This window comes from Nymphaea colorata, chromosome 1 (assembly GCF_008831285.2).
Source record: "Nymphaea colorata isolate Beijing-Zhang1983 chromosome 1, ASM883128v2, whole genome shotgun sequence".
Taxonomy (NCBI): Eukaryota; Viridiplantae; Streptophyta; class Magnoliopsida; order Nymphaeales; family Nymphaeaceae; genus Nymphaea; species Nymphaea colorata.
Genome location: NC_045138.2, coordinates 4353094 through 4375349, shown reverse-complemented (window position 1 = coordinate 4375349; position 22256 = coordinate 4353094). Strand labels below are relative to the sequence as shown.

Sequence of the window (22256 nt, the reverse complement as noted above, 5' to 3'; positions counted from 1 at the left end):
ATCCTTAAACTTAGTTTATATTTAAAATTGCAATAACGTTATAGTTATATTTAATTTTCTTCAGTTTAGGGACATGTTTTTCATATATTTTTTTTTCGTAATTTAATGTTCGTCTATTTGCTTTTTTAAAACCACATAAAAACTAACGAAAAATATGGATTATAAAATGCAAAATGATGTTTTATTGTATTGTGATACTTGTTAATTATGAGCAACCGAGATGAGGTAATTATAAGGAACAACTATTGGTCAGGCAGAGACGGTGGTGAAAAACAAATGAGGGCTTGGGCTACAAATCAGTGGAGGCAGTGAAGGTTGAAAGGCTGTAGGACCATCTAGAGGCAGCGGTAGTTTACAACACATAGTTGGGTCAGATGCTCCTGATTTTGACCCAGAAGTTTGTCTTGATCAAATTCAAGTGTTTTTTCCTTTTGGTTCCAACAAACCCCCATTAGAATAGATATGGCTGTTTCTGCAAATGCATCGATTACCATTGCCATCTCCTCTGTTTTTGCTTATTGCACTTCACTCGGTAGGATAATTTGGTTTCCACCCGATCTTCACCAACTCGTGTTAGAAGCCACAATTCTTCTTCCTCACGTAACCGTACCAGCAAACGGAATTCTCCCGGATGAGGTCGACCTTGGAGGAAGTAAAAAAGGCAGTCTTTGGTCTAGATGAGGACAGCGCCGCAGGTCCTGATGGTTTTGCGAATGATTTTTATCAAATTATGTGGTCTACCATCCAGCACCACATCCACCTAGCTATCAGTATCTTTTTAAATTGTGGGAAGTTCGTCAAAAGCATCAATCGTACCAACTTAATGCTCATTCCCAAGTTTCGCGGGGCCACTCGAGTTGAGGACTTCCGGCCTATTGCTCTTTGTAACAGCCTCTACAAAATCATCTCTAAAGTGACGGTTAACCGTATGCAAAATATCTTGAACCGCATTACTTGCCTCAATCAAGGAGCTTTTCTTAAGGGGAGAATTATTCATGATCAAGTCGCTCTAGCTAATGATTTGGTGGACTTTCTTCACAAACGGAAGAGTGAAGCAATTATGCTCAAGATGGACCTCTCCAAAGCATATGACCGAGTTTCATGGAATTTCCTCAAAAATAGCACGCTAAGGCTTGGTTTTCACCCCACATGGGTGACTCGTATCATGACATGTGTGTCGACAGTGACCTTCTCCATCCTTCTTAATGGGGAAGAAGGTAGATTCTTTGAGTGCAGAAAGGGACTTCGACAGGGAGATCCTCTCTCCCCCTACCTATTCATAATAGTCATGGAGTTGTTTGGCCGTGGCCTTCAAAATCGGTTGAATAGGGGAATCATCAAGCTCCCCAAAATGCCGCACTCTTTGCCTAACATCCACTCTCTCCTTTTTGCAGATGACGTATTGCTTTTCTGCAGAGCTACTCGCAGATCTCTATCCAAAATTGCCTCTTTCCTTGGTCAACTGGAGAGATGCGCAGGCCTCAAGATCAATGGGAGGAAATCATCCATTTTCATGTTTGGAGTCAGCAATAGCAAAGCCATCCTCCTGTCCCCTGTATTGGAATGGAAAACTGATAAGCTTCCCTCCAAGTATCTTGGTCTGCCTCTTTTTGTTGGCAAAATAAAGGAGATCATTGTACTGATCTAATTGGTAGACTTGAAAAAAAAATGACAGCATGGCAAACTAATTTCCTCTCCTCTGCAGAGCGCTTGTGCCTAGTCAAACATAATCTTGCGATTTTGGGGGTCTACTGGATGCAAGGTTTTAGATTGCCAAAAAAAACTCTGATCACTATCAAAAGGACAATGGCGCACTTCCTTTGGGCTCACAATAGTGCCTCCAGGGCCATCCATCTAATTGCTTGGAAAGATTTGTGTAAGCCTAAGGAGGAGGGTGGTGTAGGACTTCGGGCCCTTGTGGAGTGGAATGCAACACTCATGGCTATTAGATGCTGCAAAAGTTTAGAGGGCAATTCTTTGTTAGCTTTGTGGTTTCGAATGCGGTATCTCAGGAATATTAGGAGCTTCTAGTCTGCTAAGAAGCCATGGAAAGGTTCTTGGGCATGGGTCAGCCTTGGCTGGGGATGGATACTGATAGAAAATCTCGTTTTTTGGAAAGCTGGCAACGGAAAAATGATCAGATTCTGGGTGGATGATTGGAGTCATGGTATCCTCTTACATAGAGTTCAAGGAGAACTCTATGAGAAGGTCAAGCACGACCGTCACCTCTCTCTGATGGATGCCATTAACGACTACAGAATTGATGAGAATTCTTTCTCCTTCTTGCTGAATGATATCAAAGATACTCATCTCTCTAACGGGGATGACAGACTGGTTTTCAAAACTAATGCTAACCAAGAAATCACTAGCTCACTTGTTTGGAACATGGTGAGAAACAAAGGAAACAAGGAGACTTGGAAGAAGCTGGTTTGGGATGCTAATGTCCCGGCGCGCGCCAATTGGTTTGTTTACTTAGCCTCCAAACATCGGCTGCTGACTACTGACCATTTGAAGCATATGGGTCTGCCCTTAGTTAATAGATGCTTCCTTTGTAAATCTGAGGAAGAGAGTAATCATCATATTTTATTTTCCTGCCCAGTGGCCAGGAATGTGTGGAGCTGGGCAGTGAGTAAATTCAATCGAAGGAGAACCCCTTGGAGGAACATTAATGAGGAGCTTAAATACTGGTACGAGGTTAAGTTTCCACATAAATGGATCAGTAAGTATTGGCATGTTATGTTCCATATTGTAGTATGGCAACTCTGGTGGACTCGCAACCAAGCTGCCCATGATAATTGGCAGCATCCATCCATTCGTAGCATCACGAATAGGATTTGGAAGATAGGTCAGAGGGTGGCTGAGGCAAATTTTTCACAGGAGGAAGACTGGCAACTGATCCAACTTTGGTGGTCCACTGGTATTTTTTGTAGTAAAAGAGAAGAAATACATAAGGATGATCATACTCTTCAAATTGTACATAGTAGAATTAAATCAAGGCTAATGGTGGCTGCAGTATGGTGGGACAGGGATGCTGGAGGTTACAAGTCGGTCAGTAGAATGGCCCACAGTGGGGGGGATACTACTGAAATGCACCTATTGGAGTTTTGGTTAGGTAAGATGATGAACAGCTCAGGACGCCTTACAATCATATCCACTAACAACGACTGGAAACGAAGAATGCGAGCCACGATTGAAGGGCGCAGAACCATTTCATTAAGATGGGTCCTTTTCAGAAAGTGTTATGATAGAATCAGTGTACATGAACACCTTCCTTCAGTGGATGCAGGTCAGCAACTCTTGTTGTATGGCCAACACGATGGACGTGACGATGGACGCTAATTTCTGCATGTTTTTGTTTGCCTATTTGCAGATGGGCATGAATATATCTTCTCGCTTAACCATAGGCTTTTTCGCTAAGATGTTCTTGGTCTTGTGTTTTGAGGGGTGACGGGGGGGGGGGGGGGGGGGGGTGGTGGGCGTGGATTTGGGTGAATGTCCGCCCAGCACCAACACCAAGCCCATTTCTTTTCATCAAACATGAGAACACTCATCTACATTTGAAGTAATATATATAAATTTTTAAATCTTCATTCCATTCCATCACACACAGAGGTGGAGGGAAGGAGGGGCCTGCAAGGTCCTTGACCCACCCTCAGATTTTAAAAATTTATATGTAAATCTAAAAAATTGTAGTTTAATATATATAAAAAATTTGAAATTTTCTATTTTGGCCTATGTTAAAATTTTAAAACTATAGTTTGGCCCTTGCGACAAAAAATTTCTGGTTCTACCCCTGATCACACATGCCTCATAACTAAAACGGGGACAACAGTTTCCATTCCAGTGATTCCTTGAAACAATTTACAGTTAAAGGTTTCCAAAGGATCAAACTATACGTAAAAGACAGATCTATATCGGTAAAGTTATTCAATGGTACATACTTTTAATCAACTACGCCCTTTTAAGTACCCACTGCGCATGGTCTCGCCTTTTCACTTTTAGCTTCTCATGCTCTCTCCCTCTACGTGACTTTATCGACCGTGTTTTTTTTTCCTCTCTCATTTGTCTTTTCCTTATTTCTTTGTTGCCACTGAAGATACAAGCAGGGTAGAGTAAGGAATTTTTCATTAAGGGCCAAAATATAGTTTCAAAATCTTTAACAACAGCAAACATATTTTTTTTTTTTTTTTTACATCAGAAATTTTTGTAAAAATTTACATGTAATTTGTCTTTTTTTTTTGAGGTCTAAATACCAGTGATTGGAGATCATAAAATCGGGGAAGACTTGTTCAACTTGGACTCGTTGGAAAATCAGCGATCCTGTGCCTCGAGTTTCAAAGAAGTGAATGTGGGGGAAGACCCTCAGGATTTGAGGTCCATAGATTTAGTATGGGAGCTTTCTCACCAATCTTAATTAGATCAAGTCTTTTGCTAATGCAAGAAGTAAAATGAGGATCTCAATTGTACATATATTTGTTTGATTTAAGATCCTTAGTTTGATGAACTATATTTATTGATGTGGATCTTTTGTCATATCAAGAAATGCTCAAACCAACAAACATTTACCACATCATGTATATATAAATTAAAATGCAAACTAACCAAATACCCTTATGGTTTTGAGATTTTGCTTCTTTTTGTTTCATAAAAATTCAGCCTATACCCGTAAGAGCAATTCAACCAGGTGGATACAAACTTTTCATTGCTCCTTTTCTAAGCTAAAAACCAATTTTTTTTCCTCTTACCTTCAGTGGGAACTAAAAGGAGAGCACATAGTTGGTAAACTCATGACTCAGACTCGGATTGGTTGAAGACTGGGTTATGGGGTTAGAGAGAGTGGCTCGGCAACTCGGCTAAGTTATATCATTGGAATAATTAATAAATGAAAGTGGTAAGTCTGTTGAGACTTCATATTTGATTTTATCATCAAATAAAAGTGAATGACATATAATATGAGTATGTTTGTATACGTAATAAAGTATACTATATTTCACAACTCAAAAAATACAAACTTCAGTATTAACCAATGCACAATAAAAAAAGGAAACGAACTTAGTTGACAATCCCAGCTAACTCGGCGGCTTCGACTTGCAATAAAGGGATGATCCTAACTGACTTGGGCGACTTGCGATTCGGATTGGTAAGTTTGCCTTCAGCTGGTGGATTTCCTTGTGTTGAATTCCAGACAAGGAAGAGAGTTGTGGATTTTTCGTTTTTTGGCTTCCCTTCTTTATTGCCTTCTCCAATCATCTTGAGACTCTTCATTTCTTTGTGGTTGTCTTCATTGATTCAATTCTCCTGTGAAATTTTTGGAATAATTTTCTTCATTTCTTCCATAAATTTCTATTTCTGTATTTGGTTACTCCTACCAATGGCTTTTGTGATTGCAATCAGACTTGGTGTTCTTTTTCCTGGTTGCAATTGATTTTTACTCCTATCTGCTGAGTTTATATTGATTGGTTATTACAATTGGATGAAAACAAAGCTGATCGAGACAGAGCCGATGGCTGAAAGCAAGTATGTTCTTCGTCCATTCTTCACTGTCCCAATGTATAAAAACCATTTCAAAATTCGCAAACAAATTCAAGAGATCGCAATGCATAAAAGATTGATGAGTTAAAAAAACATAACTTTTACATCTTAAAAATATGTTTAAAATTTTGGCCTTTTTTAACAACAAAATTTTGGTTGAACATATCTATGATTTTATGTTCGCACCCCACTTCCAGCCGTGTGGGCTGGGAAGTTTGCACGAAGCAGCAAACATCAAGTTTTGCTTGAAAATAGATTTTAAGAGAAAGGGAACTGCCCCTGCCACCATAAATAGGGGTAATCGATCCAATATCTGAGTTTTCTGTAGCTTGACAAGTTTTTTTTTTTCTCTGCACCATGTGTGAAGATTGGAATTCGGATTTTAAACTTCATTTTAAGCAAAGACTTGGATTTGTTTGAAAATATTTCTGCATTTCAAAATTTTGAAGATTGGGAGTTCATCCTTGAAAAAGAATTTTTAATTAATCATGGATTTTTAGCAATTCAACCTTGAGTTGATCCCAAAGTTTAAAATTTAAAATTGGAAATTGACAATCAGAATATTGGATTTTGAATCAAATTAGAGATTGGGTAAATTTGAAGCTTTGTTCTTGAAACTAGGATCTTGGAATTGAAAATTGATAGTTTGGGCTAGACTTTAGAATTTCAAAGATAGTTTGGATTTTGGGATTTGAAATGTGACTTGAAAATTCTTGGAAGCCTTGGAACCTGAATTCAATTTGGAAGCCAAAATTGAATTTGGGAAAATTGGATTGAATTCCAGCTGAAATTTCTGAGATTCAGATCTTTGAGATTGAAATTTTGGGTTTGGAATGGTTGGAGCTCGACCAATTCAAAATTTTTGAAAACATCTTTGGGCTTAATATTTTGATATTTGAATCCAGTTTTGGTATTTTGAGAGATTTGATTTGATTTGGTTGGATTTGATCTTGAAATGGGATTAGAAAATTGGAAATTGAGAGTCCAAGTCTAGTTTTAGGAGAATTTTCTTGATTGGAAAAAATTGAAATTTTGATTTTTTCTTTGAATGTTATTCAAGGTTATGAAAATTTGCTTGAGTAGATTTTTGGATTTGAAAATCGGTTTGATTTTGAGAAAAATCCAATGGAATCATTTTGAAATTGATTTCTTATGTTGTGTTTTATAACTATGTTGAAAATTTTGTGTTTCTGCGTCAAAATAAGTGAGGTGCTCAATTTTTTGTCGCAATATGACTTAATCATGGTAGCGATTCCTACTTGATTCACTTAGATTTTAGTGAATATGAGTGGGTGCATTCTGATAAACTCTATTCAATCTCTAAAAACAATGCACTCTGATGAACTCTATTCAACCTCTAATTAGTCCTCGGCCAGGTCAACTGGAGTAGTTGACATTGAGTGGATTAGGGAGGCCTAATTAATTATATGCCTGGGTTTGATTGCATAACTAGTTTGTTGACTGGTCACACACTATGTCACAGGTTTGGGGTTCAGGTGCGGCGATTTTGAAATACAAAAATTGTTTACAAATAACAAAAATTATCAGTTTACAATTAGCAAGCTATTATTCTATCAATGATTTCATGGAAAACCAACAAATTGTTACATAATCAAGTAATGTTATTCTTAGTTCATACTTCATGAGAATCATAGTCATGACCTTTTTGTCGTTTCATCAATATCTTCCATGCATTCAATGTTCTCATAATCATCAAAAGAAGGAATAACTGGATCTAAATCCACATTAAGAATGTGGAAGTCATTCCCTCCTACAGAGCGAAATTCTTTTGGATCTACATCCCAAAATTTGGATGACCCACAATCGCATGTAATTGCAACATAAAAATTGGAAAATTGAATAATAACTATAAGAGCATAATCCAATTTACTGCAAAAAATCAAACATGAAGAAATTAATACACAAAATCGAAATCCTCTGCATGCTTGCCACTTTTGATATTGTGCATTTGAGGATATCTTCTCCAATTTCTTTTACAACATGAAAGTATAGCAGGATGAGATGGTAAGCTCATTGTAAGTCTTTTTAAAGATTCAAATCTTGTAGTAAACAATGTGCATATTTGGAGCATAGCCACAAATAGCGTTTTTGGCTTTTAAATGATGCAATTTTGTATGGGTATAATACGGCAACCTTGTTTTTTTGGGAAAAGAATGGGAACAACAGCAAATTTTTTAAAAATTTAAAAAATCTTAGAAAATAGGAAAAAATAAATAAATGATAAACTAATAAGATAACATAAAAAAAGGTAACCACATAAGCAACAAAATAAAAATTGGGAAAACAGAAACAAGCAGTCTGACAGAGCAGAATATGGTGTGCAAACTGCAAACTTAAAAAATTATAAACTTAAACCTTTGTAGTTAAAATTTAAAAGAATAAAACAGAAATTAAATCTGAATTAGTTCATACAGTAATGACACAAACTACAACCATTGTTCACATAAAACATACTTATTACAATGTAAATAGTAAGGAGAATAAGAACAAATAACCTGTAAAACATTTATCCTTCGCAAGTAAAGAGAAAAGTTCCAGAACAATATATATATATATATATATATATATATATATATATATATATATATATATATTGGAAAGACAGAACCAATATAAATTTCTGTTGAATATATTTAACACATCCAGTATATCAACGTAAACAAAACAGATTAAAGGATAAATAAGAATACAGAACACATAGAAAACACAGTAAGGCCACCAATTCTCCTCCCAATAGTTTTCAGATATATTTGCTTTTCTGCTCCTCCACCTGAACTATGGTTGGAAACTGCAATCAGCCAACAAAACTATAGGCTTAAAACTCCAAAACTTGACTTCATGTTTTGTACATTACTATATGTTATGTTATGTATTTAATTATCAGTCTAAGTCATACTGATTTCATGGACAGTTTACGCTTTACAACATTGATACATTATATTCAATTTGTTTGATTTTCTTGACCACCATTGCTCCTTCTCAAATCTCTTCAATTTGGGACAGTTGAGTTTATATGTCGAACTTAATGGCAATTGTAACAAATAAATTTTTATTTGATTTTCTGGTTTGCTTTTCAAAGTGTTTGTGGCTTTGCTGTTAAGCGAGAATAGGCGCGCCTAGGCTCTTGTTTTTTTAGTTATGTTAACCATTACATAATAAAATTATGTACTTACTGACTGAACTGTAAGATTCTATTCCAAGTAAAACTTGAAAAATTGTTCTGTTCTGTTTTTAATTGAATGATTATACTTCGAAAGTAAAGCCAAAAAGTAAAACATAAAGGACTGCTCTGTTCTTGTTTACTTGACAGATTAACAGTACATTTCCAGCTTGTTGACATACTGAAAAACTGTGCTGTTCTGTTCCAACTGATGCCTTAATTCGATACACAAAAGAAAACACATCATTCTTATTTACATACAGGACAATGTTTGCATTTCTTATAGACTATTTCAGTTATAGACCTTATAAACTATTTCATTTGAATCATTTCAAACAAAAATCATATCAAATCAATACGTACCATATACATTACAAGTTTACAGCAGATTGTACATATAACATATAATATACATGTAATACAAAACACCCTCACAAATGAGAAAATAAATCCGTATTCAGGTTGCAAAAATGAGGTCTTCACGTATTTCTCTTTTTACTAGACATGCATTAAACAAGAGAAACTGGTGGTCTTTTTACCATAAACCTAGGTTTTAACATGGGTAAGAAGGCTGGGATCGGTTGCACAAAATATGTTTTAGAGAACATAAGATATATACAGAAATTCATTGGTTTTATAGAATATGTACTTAACATATGGCTGGAACTTCCACTTCATGAGTTGATATAGAATATGTAATTAACGTACAACAAACTGTAGAACAGATAATCTACCTTTATATAATATAAGTATATACGGTATAACAATGTATAATAAAATTACAGGACCTAATTTGAAGGGAAGGTGACTTTTCACCTTGCCCTGACTAGGCGTGCTAGCACCTAGTCCAGCCTAGGCGCCACGGGTGTGGACTCACGCCTAGACGTGGGCTAGTCCATGCCTTAACAACTAAGGTTTGTGGTGTGTGCAAAGTGCAAACACGAGCAGATATTTTTTAGCAGTGGTTTCGTCTGTTTCTTGATAGGAATGCCATTTTCCTTCTCTTTGTTCCTTTCGTTTCTTTTAATTGTTTCATATCTTTTGTTATCATGGTTTACAAGATTTCCAAATTTTTTTATTATTATAGCCATAAATACATGTGCTTAAGTGCTTTGCTTTTTATTTTCCTTTTTAGTCTTTCTTACGTATTGACTAGGCTTGCCGGAAAACTGGTTTTTTGCCATTGAGCTTAAGTACTCTCAACCAGTGTTATCCATATCACATGATACGGATACATAATAACATATAGGTCGGAAAAATCTGTACGATACACCTACGATACACATTTTTATGTAGGTATATAGACTGGTACCTTACGATATGGTGTAATTTTTTAAAAAAGGGACTTGACTCCCCATTTGATCATTTTTTTTTTCAAAACCGCCTCTTTCCCTCCGTTGCTAACACTTCTAAGCGCTCTAGGAGGGAGTTTTTTTTTCCTGGTTTTAGAGAGAAATTGCCAAATTAATCATCGATTTGAAGGAAAATCACTGGTGGAAAACCCATTCGTGTTTGGAAAAGAGGGCTTTGGCGTTTTTTGTTTTTTCTCCATATACAATTTCTCAACTTTAAAATTTACATATATTTTTATTTTTTTTCTAAAGTTTACCATTTTTTTATGAACATATTATTTTATTTTCTTAATGTGTTATTAACATATCTGGCTTATGAATGATGTAACATGGTCATTACGTGTAATGAATTTTTTATATGGAACACTTTTTTCATAATTGTTCTTGTTTTTTTCTTAGTTTTTCATGAATTAAAAAAATCAATTTTATGATACATTTACCATACATTATAGACTTATAGTACGTTATGATATAGTGTACAGGTCAGCCCAATTGATAGGCATTACACCACACCTTTTACAACATTGTTCTCAACCATATACCACTTGAATGCACACACATAGATGGGCATTCATTCAATGACTTCTTTTTCTTTTGTTTACATTTTGTTATAAGATATGCATGATTTAGTTATTTAATTACACATATTCTAGTATGTGAACACATCTGAACTTCAAATTTTCCATTTTGTCATCTTATGGTTGAGAATATCTATGCATATGATTTTACTTTTCACTGGAAACAGAAAGAGGATGTTCACCACTCAATAATTTCTGATCTTCAAAACGGGAACGCAGAGACAAGGAGGCGGCTTGCAGTGTACTGCCTGAAGGCATGCATTTTTCCTCTTACCTTGAAATGCTACCTAGAATTGTTGCTGCCATTCACTTTGTATCTTTGATTCATCAATAGCTTCTTTGTAGTCCTGAACATCTTCAAGTTTGTCCGGCAAATTATTATAGAAATTTGAAGTTCATTTTTCTATTAAACACTGCCTTCCTGTATAATTTAGAAAGTTCTCTTGGTCCCACTAGGAAAATAAAGCACATTTCATCTGCTTCTTTGCCAGTAATTGTGTTTCTGACCCACAATAACCATCAATTATCAACAGCATTGCACACCCAGTGTGCACCTGATTTCTTGTGTAGCAGAAAATTTGCAGCGTGGTGAGCACCCATGTGACAAACCTAGTAATCACGGTGAAGTTCAAAATATGCAGTAAAATTAATGGACATGCTTCAACACGATGTGTGCAGTCCATTGAACATGTATCCCATCAGCATAAGAACGTGGGAGATTAAAAACTAGAAAAGAATACTGTACATAACAAGGAGTGAGAGAGACTGAGAGACGCACTGGTTGTGTGGAAACTGGAAACCCAGCAGAGCAATGGCAGAAACCGAGAGGTGAGGAAAAGAATGGACATAAATCGAGAGAGATGGGAGGAGAACAAACAGAAAGAGAGATGGGGAAGAGGAGATTTAAACTTTGGATAAGACCGGAGAAAGAAAATCAAGAATGAAATCTGTTGCCTACCTCAATGGACTGAGTGAGCAGAAGTTGTTTTCTCCAACTCCCACGGCATAACTTGTCTTCTCCAAAACCCAAGAACGCACCAGCTCCTTCCTCCCCAAATAAATCGATTCAGGCATGATCGATGAAGTCGACCTTTTTTTTAACGTTTTTTTACTTTAAAGCTTAGTTGTCAAGGTGGCTAGGCGCTGCCTAGGTGTGCCTACCCTAAAAAGGTGTCCAAAAGTTGTTGCAATTTTGTTTAGTTATTTTTAATTCTAAAATGTTAGCTTTATGTTTTATGTGTTAAGCTACCATGTTAGTAAGTTAGGATTAGTCAAAATCAACTTGTAAAACAGGAGAGGAAAAAGCTTAGTGAAGAATAAACCAGATGATAGACTTCTTATTGGAGAACTGAAACTGAGCTCTAAACAATATACATCATACATGAAACATAAAATAATCAAAATAATACTTACTTTGAAATCAGTGCTCTTTAAACTGTACCTATGGTAGATGGCAACTGAATATGAACAAATTTGGAAGACTGTGAAAGACGCCTACATGACTTTGACTTAAGTTGTCTACTAACTCAATCAATTCAGGTAAATGATATACATTGTAAGCAATCTAATTTCTGCACAAATTGTAATTTTCTGAGTTACTTGTAGCAAAAATTCTTTGTTTTCAACATAAATTTTGCAATCACTGGGTCAATCAGACTCCCTACAGTAAAATTAAACTAAACTCAAGGGATAACAGGTCTTGGAAAGCAAAACAAATAAAGTATTAGAGGAAGTCACCCAAATAGGCGCCAGCATGCCTAGTCCAGCTTAAATGCCAAACCCAACCCCCATGCCTAAGTGATGGACTTTGGCATGGGATGTAGACAGACGACTAGTCCATGCCTAGGCGTCGCCTGACAACTAAGTTTCAAAGCCATTATGATTTTCAAATATTAGAAGTTATGCCACCGAATTCCAAAAAACATGTACGCATAAAAAAATACACAAGAAGAATGCATTTTTTTTGTGTCTTTTTCATGTTTTCCTTTTTTTAAAGAAACACGAATTTTCCTGTTTTCTTCGGCAAATGAATTTTTTGCATATATCTTGTTAACGCTCTCAAATCTCAACCATGGGAGCTGTTTCCCCATTCAAAGGGAAATCTTTAGAAAACCACAAACTTGGCTGCAGATATCTTGTTAACGAACAAAGTAAAAGAAATATTAGGTTTGATAGTTGACATATGCTGTCTTTCTTTCATATGTTCATGTGGTACTATGTAATGAATTTCACAAGGCAATCTAGTTCTTTGTCCCTTACAGTATCTTACACTATGTTTCAGGAAGCCAAAGATCCATTTGAGAGGGCTGTGTTGGATGGTCGCCAGCTGGCTTTAAAGGTATTGCTTGGAAATTTCCTTTTTTCAGATTCCTTATTTTTTTAAAATTTTAAATGTATATAGTGCAAGATAATTTTTAGAAGGGTCTTGATGATCTTGTAATGCTTCATATTGTTTGACACTATGAAACCGGAAATTCTGGGTCAGTGCAAACTCTGTCTATGGATTTACTGGAGCTACTGTTGGGCAGCTGCCTTGTCTAGAAATATCTTCTAGTGTGACCAGCTATGGTAATATGTGAGATCAATTTCATACTGTCTATGTCCTACTTGTGAATGTGCAAGATTTGTCTATTTTCTGCAATTAAATGGACGTGTAAAGCATTCATTGATGTAACTCATTAGCCTCACGGAATAGTGTTCTGAACATCACAGAGGTCGTCAGATGATAGAGGAAACCAAGAAGCTAGTTGAGGCACGATTTACTACTAAAGGTGGCTATGAGCATAATGCTGAGGTACCTTTTCTTCCGCTTTCTTGACTGCTACATATGCTGGCTAAAATGTTATTCTTTTTAGAGTCAGATGTACAAGTAAATATCTGAAACTTTTTGAGGAACAAACCCTTTAATGTCAGGTTGTATATGGAGACACCGATTCAGTCATGGTACAGTTTGGAGTACCAACTGTAGATGCTGCAATGAAATTAGGTAGAGAGGGCTGAGTATATCAGCGACACATTCACGAAGGTATGCATGGCATTAGCTTCCTATTTTTATTGGTGGAGGTGAAAAACAGAAGTATCACCAGGTTCATTTTCCCCTTGTTCCCAAGTGCAGGATATCCCAGGGAGTTGTTTTAGAGTCTTTGACCACCTACAGATATGGTCTATAGGGTTCATAAGTACTCAGAAGAAAACTACCCTGAATGCCCGAACCTGTTATATTTTCCACTTCCTCTATCAATTTTGGATAACCCTCTGTATGTGGTTATCTTGAAACTACTACATGGAGTAATATTTTTATTTTCTTTGCCAACTAAGAACTAAGAAATTGGATGCCTTAATGCTAAACTTGGTAGCTTAATCAGCAGCTTGGTTCAGTTTTTAACTTTGTAGGTGCTGTAGGAGAAATTTTACTTTCTATTGCAAAAAAGTACATGATAGATGTGTTTCCTTTTTGTTTTCACATAACTTGAACATAGCTACATTTTGGCCTGGGAATACTTTTTCCAGAAGGGCTGATTTTGTTGAAAAATTGATTATCTCTTCAAGGAGGAAAACCTTTGTCTAAAAATTTTGTTCGTCTTTTAGCTTTCAATGTTAATTGTTTCAGAAGAGTGGATCCCAGATATTTCTTCATAAGTTTATCTGTGTTGAACGTCCTTTTTTTCCATGATTAACTTGGTGCCCAGCATGGAAACTGTGTGTACTTCATAACAAAAAACTGGATAAAACTTTGACTGACGTCCCTTTGCAATTCAGTGAAAATTATATATATATATATAAATAAACAACTCCTTGGTTATGAATTAACTGATGTGTTTTGAAGAGCATAAAATTGTGTAAAGTGAGACTAGATAACTATTTTAAAGTGGATCTTGGTCTATATAAGCACAATGATTATCCTCATCTCTACTATATTGTCAATTACTTATACCAAGTTTATATTACAATCGCAATATAGAAATTTGATGGATGGCATTTTTGTGTTTGCGTTGACTATTAGCCCATCAAGCTGGAGTTTGAGAAAGTAAGTGTATTATCCATATCTTCTTATCAGTAAGAAGAGGTATGCAGGACTTCTGTGGACAAAACCAGAAAAATATGATAAGATGGACACAAAGGGTGGGTTTGATCTGGATATTTTAGACTTACTATTTTCCTCTATTTTCCTTATTAATTTTGCCAAGTTGCATGGAGCAGGCATTGAAACAGTTAGAAGAGACAACTGTCTTCTGGTAAAGAACCTGGTGAATGGATGCCTTCATAAAATACTGATTGAACGGGACATTCCAGCTGCTGTTAAGTATGTTAAAAACACAATAGCTGATCTTCTATTGAATCGCATGGATTTGTCTCTTTTGGTGATAACAAAGGTTAGTGCTTTTTCTTATTTTAACTGGCGTCTAAAATCTATGTCTCACTATGAGGTATATGGGCACGGGAACTAGTGTCTCTGGTTTAGTGGTGGTTTTCTACTTCAGAGATCCTCTCCTCTGCAGTTGTTAGACTGGGCAATTTGAGACACAGCTAATTGTGAATTACCTGTGTGGCTGGTGGCTACTAATAACTGCCAACCAGTATCATATGCTTTATTTGCTGTCACAATAAACTCGTGTGAATTTTTTGGTCTGGATGATTTAATAGTTTTTAGGGGTTAAATATGATGGCTAATAGGGCTTGACAAAAACTGGAGATGCCTATGCGGTGAAGGCTGCACATGTTGAACTTGCTGAACGCATGCGCAAGGTAAATTACCAAAAGTTATGTTCTGAATTTTGGTTGAAACTTCTGTAGCACCTTCTTCTTTCAATCATTTTTCACATGTTCCCAGAAGATATGTCTCCTTAAATTTTGTCTTTTCAAATTAAATCTAGTTCAGCACACAATTTTAGCAACTCTATGGTTTTTTATTAAACAACAAGAGGCTTACAAGGGGTGCTAGTGATGAGCATGGGGGTTAGGTGATTCTATGGTTATTAGTTTAATCTTTTGGTTTTCTTGTTCATGTGAAATAATCTGTCTCCTTTCTATGTCAATTTCCTAATGGGTCTCAAAGTCTCAGAACAAAGCCTTTTTGCTGTATTTTTTTCTCCTTTTTATTAGCACAGTGCAAGTCATGCCGTTCGTACAATAATTTTTTGGCATGACGTGCTTAAGATGGTTATCTGATTCTTGCGTAAACTGAAACCTAGTGGATCATGCCTAACAATTTCTTCTGATGAGTTAACAAGATCTCAGGAGGAATTTGTTACTTGATTGAAATTAAGGGCAGAATATATTGAACATCTTGAAGTCTCTTTCGCAAATACTGATGTTAACTTTTAGTGTTCTACAGCTGTAGGACACTGATAGTAACTCTGGAAACCTCGATGGACTTAGGTTCAAATATTGATGGTTTGATCATGGGCGTTTTCTTGCTTTTACAAATTAAATTAGGAGTTTTCCAGAACAAAAATCCACTTTCTGGAAATTTCTGTTTATTATTCTTAAGTGCTCTAAACCCTAAACCATAATGGTTAAAGGGCAAAAGCGCATGGGTGAAAGTTGAGATACATCTTTTTGGAGCTAAATAAATTGCAAACACCTTCATGGATCTAGACAGGGATTTGATAAACCTAATGGCTAAGGAAATTGTTGTTGCATCCATTGACCAAATCCGCATGGACTCTCTTTCTCCCTCCTTTTTGCTTGCGTGCAGCATGGGGTTATACTGTCTGTGTCCTTCTGGTACTTTAAATTTTCAAGCTAGCAGCTACTTTGTGTTGTTTATGCAACTGCCTTATGGCTTGCCTGATTACCATAGTCTGAACTACTTTATTCAGTTATTGGTTGTGATAGAGTACCCTAATCTAAAAGTGATCTCTTTGATATTGTAGCCTTGGGATTTGATTGTAAATAGTCTGTACTTTTCAATTTGTTTCATAGTGGTTCCATGGTAAGGTGTTCAATCATGCTGGTTGTTTTTGTGCTTTGGGGACATGATTAGTTGCATCTGACACTTTGGTTCTGATGATAGAGAGATGCTGCAACTGCACCAAATGTTGGTGATCGGGTTCCTTATGTAATTATTAAAGCTGCTAAAGGTGCTAAGGTAGATTTTAGTCTGATGGACTTGAGAACTATCTGATAGATGTGAAAGATCTGATTCATTTGGGAACACTGCTCTGGTGCTAAACAGGCCTATGAAAAATCAGAGGATCCTATATTTGTGTTGGAGAATAATATTCCTATAGATCATCAATACTATCTTGAGAATCAAATTAGTAAGGTCAATCTCTCTCTCTCTCTCTCTCTCTCTCTCTCTCTCTCTCTCTCTCTCGCGTTCGCATGCTCTGTTCTCAAAAGTTCACGCACCTTTTATTCTTGTCTTGCAGCCTCTCTTGAGAATATTCGAGCCAATTTTGAAGAATGCAGAAGAGGAGCTTCTTCATGGCAGTCACACAAGAGCTATTTCCATCTCAACTCCTTCAAATAGTGGTATAATGAAATTTGCAAAGAAGCAACTTAGCTGTATTGGCTGCAAGACTCCAATCAGGTAGCTGACTGGTTTTTTGTTGCAGTGCAAATAAATTTTTGATGTTGCACACTTTAATTTGCCCTGAAATGAAGCACCAGAGTCTGACATTCTGCTTAGTGGTGATGTACAAGTGACTGGTACTTATAATGAGATGATGATGTTTGAGCAGCTTGCCTGCTATGAAATTTCTTCTATGTTGTTGTAGGTCAAACCACATGCATTTCGAGTTGATTGGTCTGTAACTTTGTTGGTTAAGCATTACATGCTAAGTTACATGGTTGGGGTTTGGGTACTCGTACGGAGATGTGGGTATGGGGGTGTGTTTGTGTGTGTGCATATATATATATATATATATATATATGTATAGGGTTCTTAGATTTCTTTGTTTGGGTTTGGACGGAGAAATCCTCCAGCCTCTAACAGCATACTGCCTGATGCACTTCATCAAGCTGTGTGTTTAAGCACATCTGCTCGATGCATTGCATCGAGGGACATGATTGGATGAAGATCTGGATGGCTGGAGGATTTCACCTCCTCATATATATATATATATATATATATATATATAATACCTCAAACACTACATGTTAATGACCAATAACTCACAAAAACAGAATGAAAACTGAGTTAGAGACAAGCTAAATCTAGTTAAAGTAACCAATTTGGATCGGTTTCTATCCAAAAATTACTGAGGTGTGTCCAAGGACCCTGTTTGCTGTGTTGTTATGGCAACACTGGAATGGGGACCGTACTAAAGTGCCATGCGACGTAGATTACATGGTTTCTCATGTTCATATGAAGTTGCAGGAATGCGATTTTCTCACATACCTTTGGTGCATTTAGGCTGAATCTACATAATTTTTTTAAGTGTTATAGGCAATTTTTTTCTTAGACATTATGTCTTCATGATTTGCCTTTGTAGTATTGTTTTCTGTTGACTCTATTGAATAGCAACCATTCATGCGGCGTTGATATGCAGCTGATGAGCCTTTTCTCTTTTCTATATTGGCAGTAATGCAGAGCAAACAATTTGCATACACTGCAAGGTAAGAGAAGTTGAGCTGTACAGTAAAACAGTTTCCAACGGTACCTACTGCGAGAGAACTATGACTTGTGTTCACCTCCAGCTTTTTTTTACTTTTATATTTGGCTTTGGCTTTGCAGTGAGAGAGTTAGAGGTACAGTTTGGTAGACTATGGACAGAGTGTCAAATATGCCAAGGATCTCTACACCAAGATGTTCTTTGTACAAGGTCTGCATCATTTTCTCATGTATGTCTAAAGTCTAAACATGATCATTATTGCTAATTATGGCATCTCCTTTTCACAGTCGTGATTGTCCTATATTTTATCGGAGGAAGAAAGCCCAGAAGGACTTGGCAGAAGCTGAATTGCAATTACATAGGTGGAAGCTTTGAGATGGTAATCTTTTTGCTTATGGAACTTTTCTGCCAAGGAGGTTCGTGCAAATAGTTCCTTTCATGCTGTCAAAGTGGAACCATCAATTTACTTGAACTGTAGTGTTGATCTCATGTTGATGCCTTTGCTGTTTGCATCAGGGAGCCAGTCTGTGGCGTAAATGGGTGTTTGTTGATAAGCACTGGTCCCTCTTTCTGAGATTGGCACAGAGTTGGCATCCCTGGCTGCTAAACTCAAGCTAGTTTCTGGGGTGGGCAAGCTCACCTCCTGAAGGGATCAGCTGGAGTTATGAAGGAAGCAGGTTCCTGTTTTGATCCTTTATTTTATCATTTGCTTCGTGGAGCAGGCCTCTTTGACATGCAAGCTGGTCAGAGAGGGAGAAGCAAATGCTGCTAATGGTGTACCGAGAAAAGGGATGAACATGAGCTGATTGAAAAGCCTTGTAATAATGGATCATACTGGGCACAAGTTTTGCATTCCTGCTCTTGTTACAAATCCAGATAACTGATGTCCATCCGATCTTGTGACAGAGAGAGAGGGAGAGAGAGAGAGAATGGGTTGCAAATGTATTGGATCTGGGACAGCAAAAATGCATTACAGGTAGGATTGGAATGTTGATCCAGTACATTAGAAATTTAAAATTGACATGATTCTCAAATCAAATACCAGAAAGATACTATAAAATAATTAATAAGAAGCTTGGAGTCCCAGCATAAAGAGTTAAAATGAGTTCAAAGCATGCGCATTATCCCGTAGGGCTTTTAGATAGGCTTGTGGTCCTGTTCATTTTTTTAAAATGTTTCATTCATTGCTCCTTTTCGTTGCTTCTCGGAGAAGCTTTTCTGTAAAATCTTACAAAAGCGTACCCAACTTTTGGTGCTATACTAACAACACATTTATGTTTGAATTTGTTTCATATATTGTTCGCCCATAAGTTAGGCAATTCCAAAGTTTACGTTCGTTCCAACCTAACTTTTGAACACGTTTTTTCGAAAATTTTCAAACTTATTCGACATGTTTACATATGAAAGAAAAAATTTACGTTTTCCTATAAGCTGGTCACCATTCAAGAACACGCCATTGATTGCCCGTGGTCAGAGAACAGTACAGTTTACATCATTGAAGATTTGAAAGACTTGTGTTTTTATCATGTTTATGATAAAAAAAATAGAAATAGAAAATTAATTACACTATTGGGAATGTCATATTTACAAAATAATGGTAAAATTCAGGGCGCAAATATTCACCTTGGCATCGTTGACATTCGGCTCTTAGCGCCTTGAACGTTATTACAATCATTTTTTTCCGAAAGTAAATATAGGCATTCTAGCTTGGTTGGAAATATAGAAATTCTATGGTGAATCAGATTCTTATGAGATTATGCCAACAGAGTGGAGACAGACTGGATGGTGGACTGTTGACCATTTTGCAACCGAGGCGGCTATGAATTACCAAATATATTATCTATTCAAACAAATGAAGGAAAAATGTTGGCAAAATAATTTTTTAAACAAAAAGTTTTAAAATATTTTACAAATAGTAAAAGACGAATAGTAAAAGATGTGATTTAGCTGAACGGCTAAGAATTGCCAAGTATATTATTACAAAAATGAAAAGATCTACAAAAAAAAAAAAACATGAAATATTTTAAAATGAATAGTGTATCACGTGAGGATAGGTGTATTGAATTGATTTGCCACCAATCCGGCTTATTCATGCGGACCTTGACAACACTGCTTTCTACTACTTGAACACTTAACTATTTCTACTACTCCAACCCTAATTGGCAGGGAATGACTCTTAGAAAATCAATGGTTGGACGAGGTTTGGAGTTATAATCTCTCTCTCATATATATATATATATATATATATATATATATATATATGTATATATGAATCCACTTGCATCTAAAGCTTTCATGGGAACCTACGGTGGTGGCTGCAGTGACAGTTCCATCCATTGTTGCTGGCGATCAGCTTATTGTGTTACACGTGAGAAGACGATAAGCTATAACCAAAGATACTGAAAAGCAGGGAGTCACTGTCAACCACATAATTATCATCCCGCCTCCAAATTAGACGCAGCCAGCTTACAAAGACCACCTTTAGTTTGAATCATCAAATCCTGGACTGTTTCATCACCGGAGGGCACACATCTGTTTTTTCCATTATTCAAGAAATCGTTCATAAACATACTAAGTCCTCATTTCGGAAAGTGAGACACGGACAATTTTAAAATCTAATGACTAGATTTTGTCTGAGAATGAGAACAGATGCCATCTTTTAAAGTTCATTCTCAGAGTCAGCTTGTCATGTTTACTTGCAAGGATGTTCTGACTCTAAAATTTTCTGCAATCTGCTTAATAACAGTCTCTAAGTTTTGCCACTATCAGCTGTGCATCAAACTACATTCAGGACTTTCATCATCGATTGATTCGATTGCTTCTGTGATAATTCCTTTTGTCCTGTTTCTGCAGAGGAAGGAAATTCCTCAACCACTCGCGTCTTTTGATGGAGGCAGTTTTATGTTAAGGTAGCCAAGTCGGTGAATCATCGCAAGTTCAAAACCTATGAGTTGCTTCTTGATATGTCTTATGACTTAGATCTCCATTAGCTACACGGGGAGGTTGGCCTTTTACCCCAATGGTCAACCTTCTAAGCCAGGAAATTTTCTTCATAGGTTTTCTTCCAGAAAAGATGGATAACAGAGAAAATTCTTGCAACATTTTGTCCCTGTTCTCTATTCTCAAGAAATCCTGTCACTTTCAAATGGAAGATGATAAATGAGATACGGAAAAGCCTGTTGATCTGTCAAAACTTGCCATGGCAGTTCGTTTAAAGAAAGTTCACTCGACCAGTTTCCCAATTTTATGCTTAAGCTATAGAACTGTATACAATGATCTGCTAAGATTTGAACAGAGTCATACCCTTTCTACAAGAATCCGCAGTACAGAAGCACGCGCCACACAATTCTTGTTGGATCACCAAATTTTCACTAAGATTCCATATAGACATGCATTCAAAAGAAAAAATAAAGGACATAGTATTTGAGAGTTTTTCTTTTAATATCTGTCAACTTTTACCCTTCAAAGAGGACGATGGCAACCCAGAATACTTTGCAGCATGAACCTTCTTGCCGCAAACTGCTGCCTTGAGCTTCTTCCAAATGTTTGCCTTTACTTTTCCCCTCTTTGGTGGACTGGACTGGAGGGGAGCTTCTAAACCTCTGTTTACGTTCTGAAATCTGTCCATGGTAATGCGGTGATGCCTGGTGTGACAGAAGTCTAAGAAGTGTGCAGAGTGAAAGCTGAGAGTCGGAAGTCTAAGAAGTGTGCAGAGTGAAAGCTGAGAGTCGCAACTGACTGAGCTTGCTTCTTCGCTTTATAGGCACAGTTGGAGTAATAGACATTCCATCCTTCGGTACGAAGTCATCGTTTAGAATCAGGGACAGGAAATTATTTTACATAGCGAGACTTTCAACATTCATCAAGGACCAACATTATGAACCTAAAACTAGAAAAGGGTTTCACATCTTTGGTTTTCCTGATGCAGGTCCTGAAACTGCAAAAGAAAACACAAACTTTCGAATTGGCCATTATCTTGAGTTCAATTTAGCTAAATTAAGCTCAACGACTAATGCATATAAATATTTCTTTCTTAATTATGAAAACCATGCTA

General features: G+C 36.6%; 1 protein-coding gene and 1 long non-coding RNA gene across 7 annotated transcripts in view; both read left to right on the top strand.

The window, feature by feature from the left end:
• The window catches only part of LOC116245945 (DNA polymerase delta catalytic subunit), a 92516-nt gene extending 73924 nt beyond the window's left edge, over window positions 1-18592 (top strand). The window contains exons 23-30 of one of the 6 annotated variants that reach the window (XR_007572335.1): window positions 14844-15016; window positions 15318-15389; window positions 16660-16734; window positions 16822-16911; window positions 17018-17178; window positions 18173-18206; window positions 18325-18412; window positions 18490-18556. Coding sequence is in view for 1 of the 6 variants with exons in the window: in XM_050075666.1 (XP_049931623.1) it covers window positions 18490-18577 (88 nt within the window). In the remaining 5 variants the exon portion in view is untranslated. Of the gene's footprint in view, window positions 1-14843; window positions 15017-15317; window positions 15390-16659; window positions 16735-16821; window positions 16912-17017; window positions 17179-18172; window positions 18207-18324; window positions 18413-18489 lie in introns of all 6 variants that reach the window. The other 5 variants (XR_007572334.1, XR_007572333.1, XR_007572332.1 and 2 more) reach the window with 5 other exon arrangements.
• LOC116267956 (uncharacterized) lies at window positions 13123-13571 on the top strand. The gene is made up of 3 exons (XR_007572336.1): window positions 13123-13211; window positions 13358-13437; window positions 13557-13571. It is a non-coding gene; the product is annotated as an uncharacterized LOC116267956 (long non-coding RNA).
• Window positions 18593-22256: the final 3664 nt, after the last annotated feature.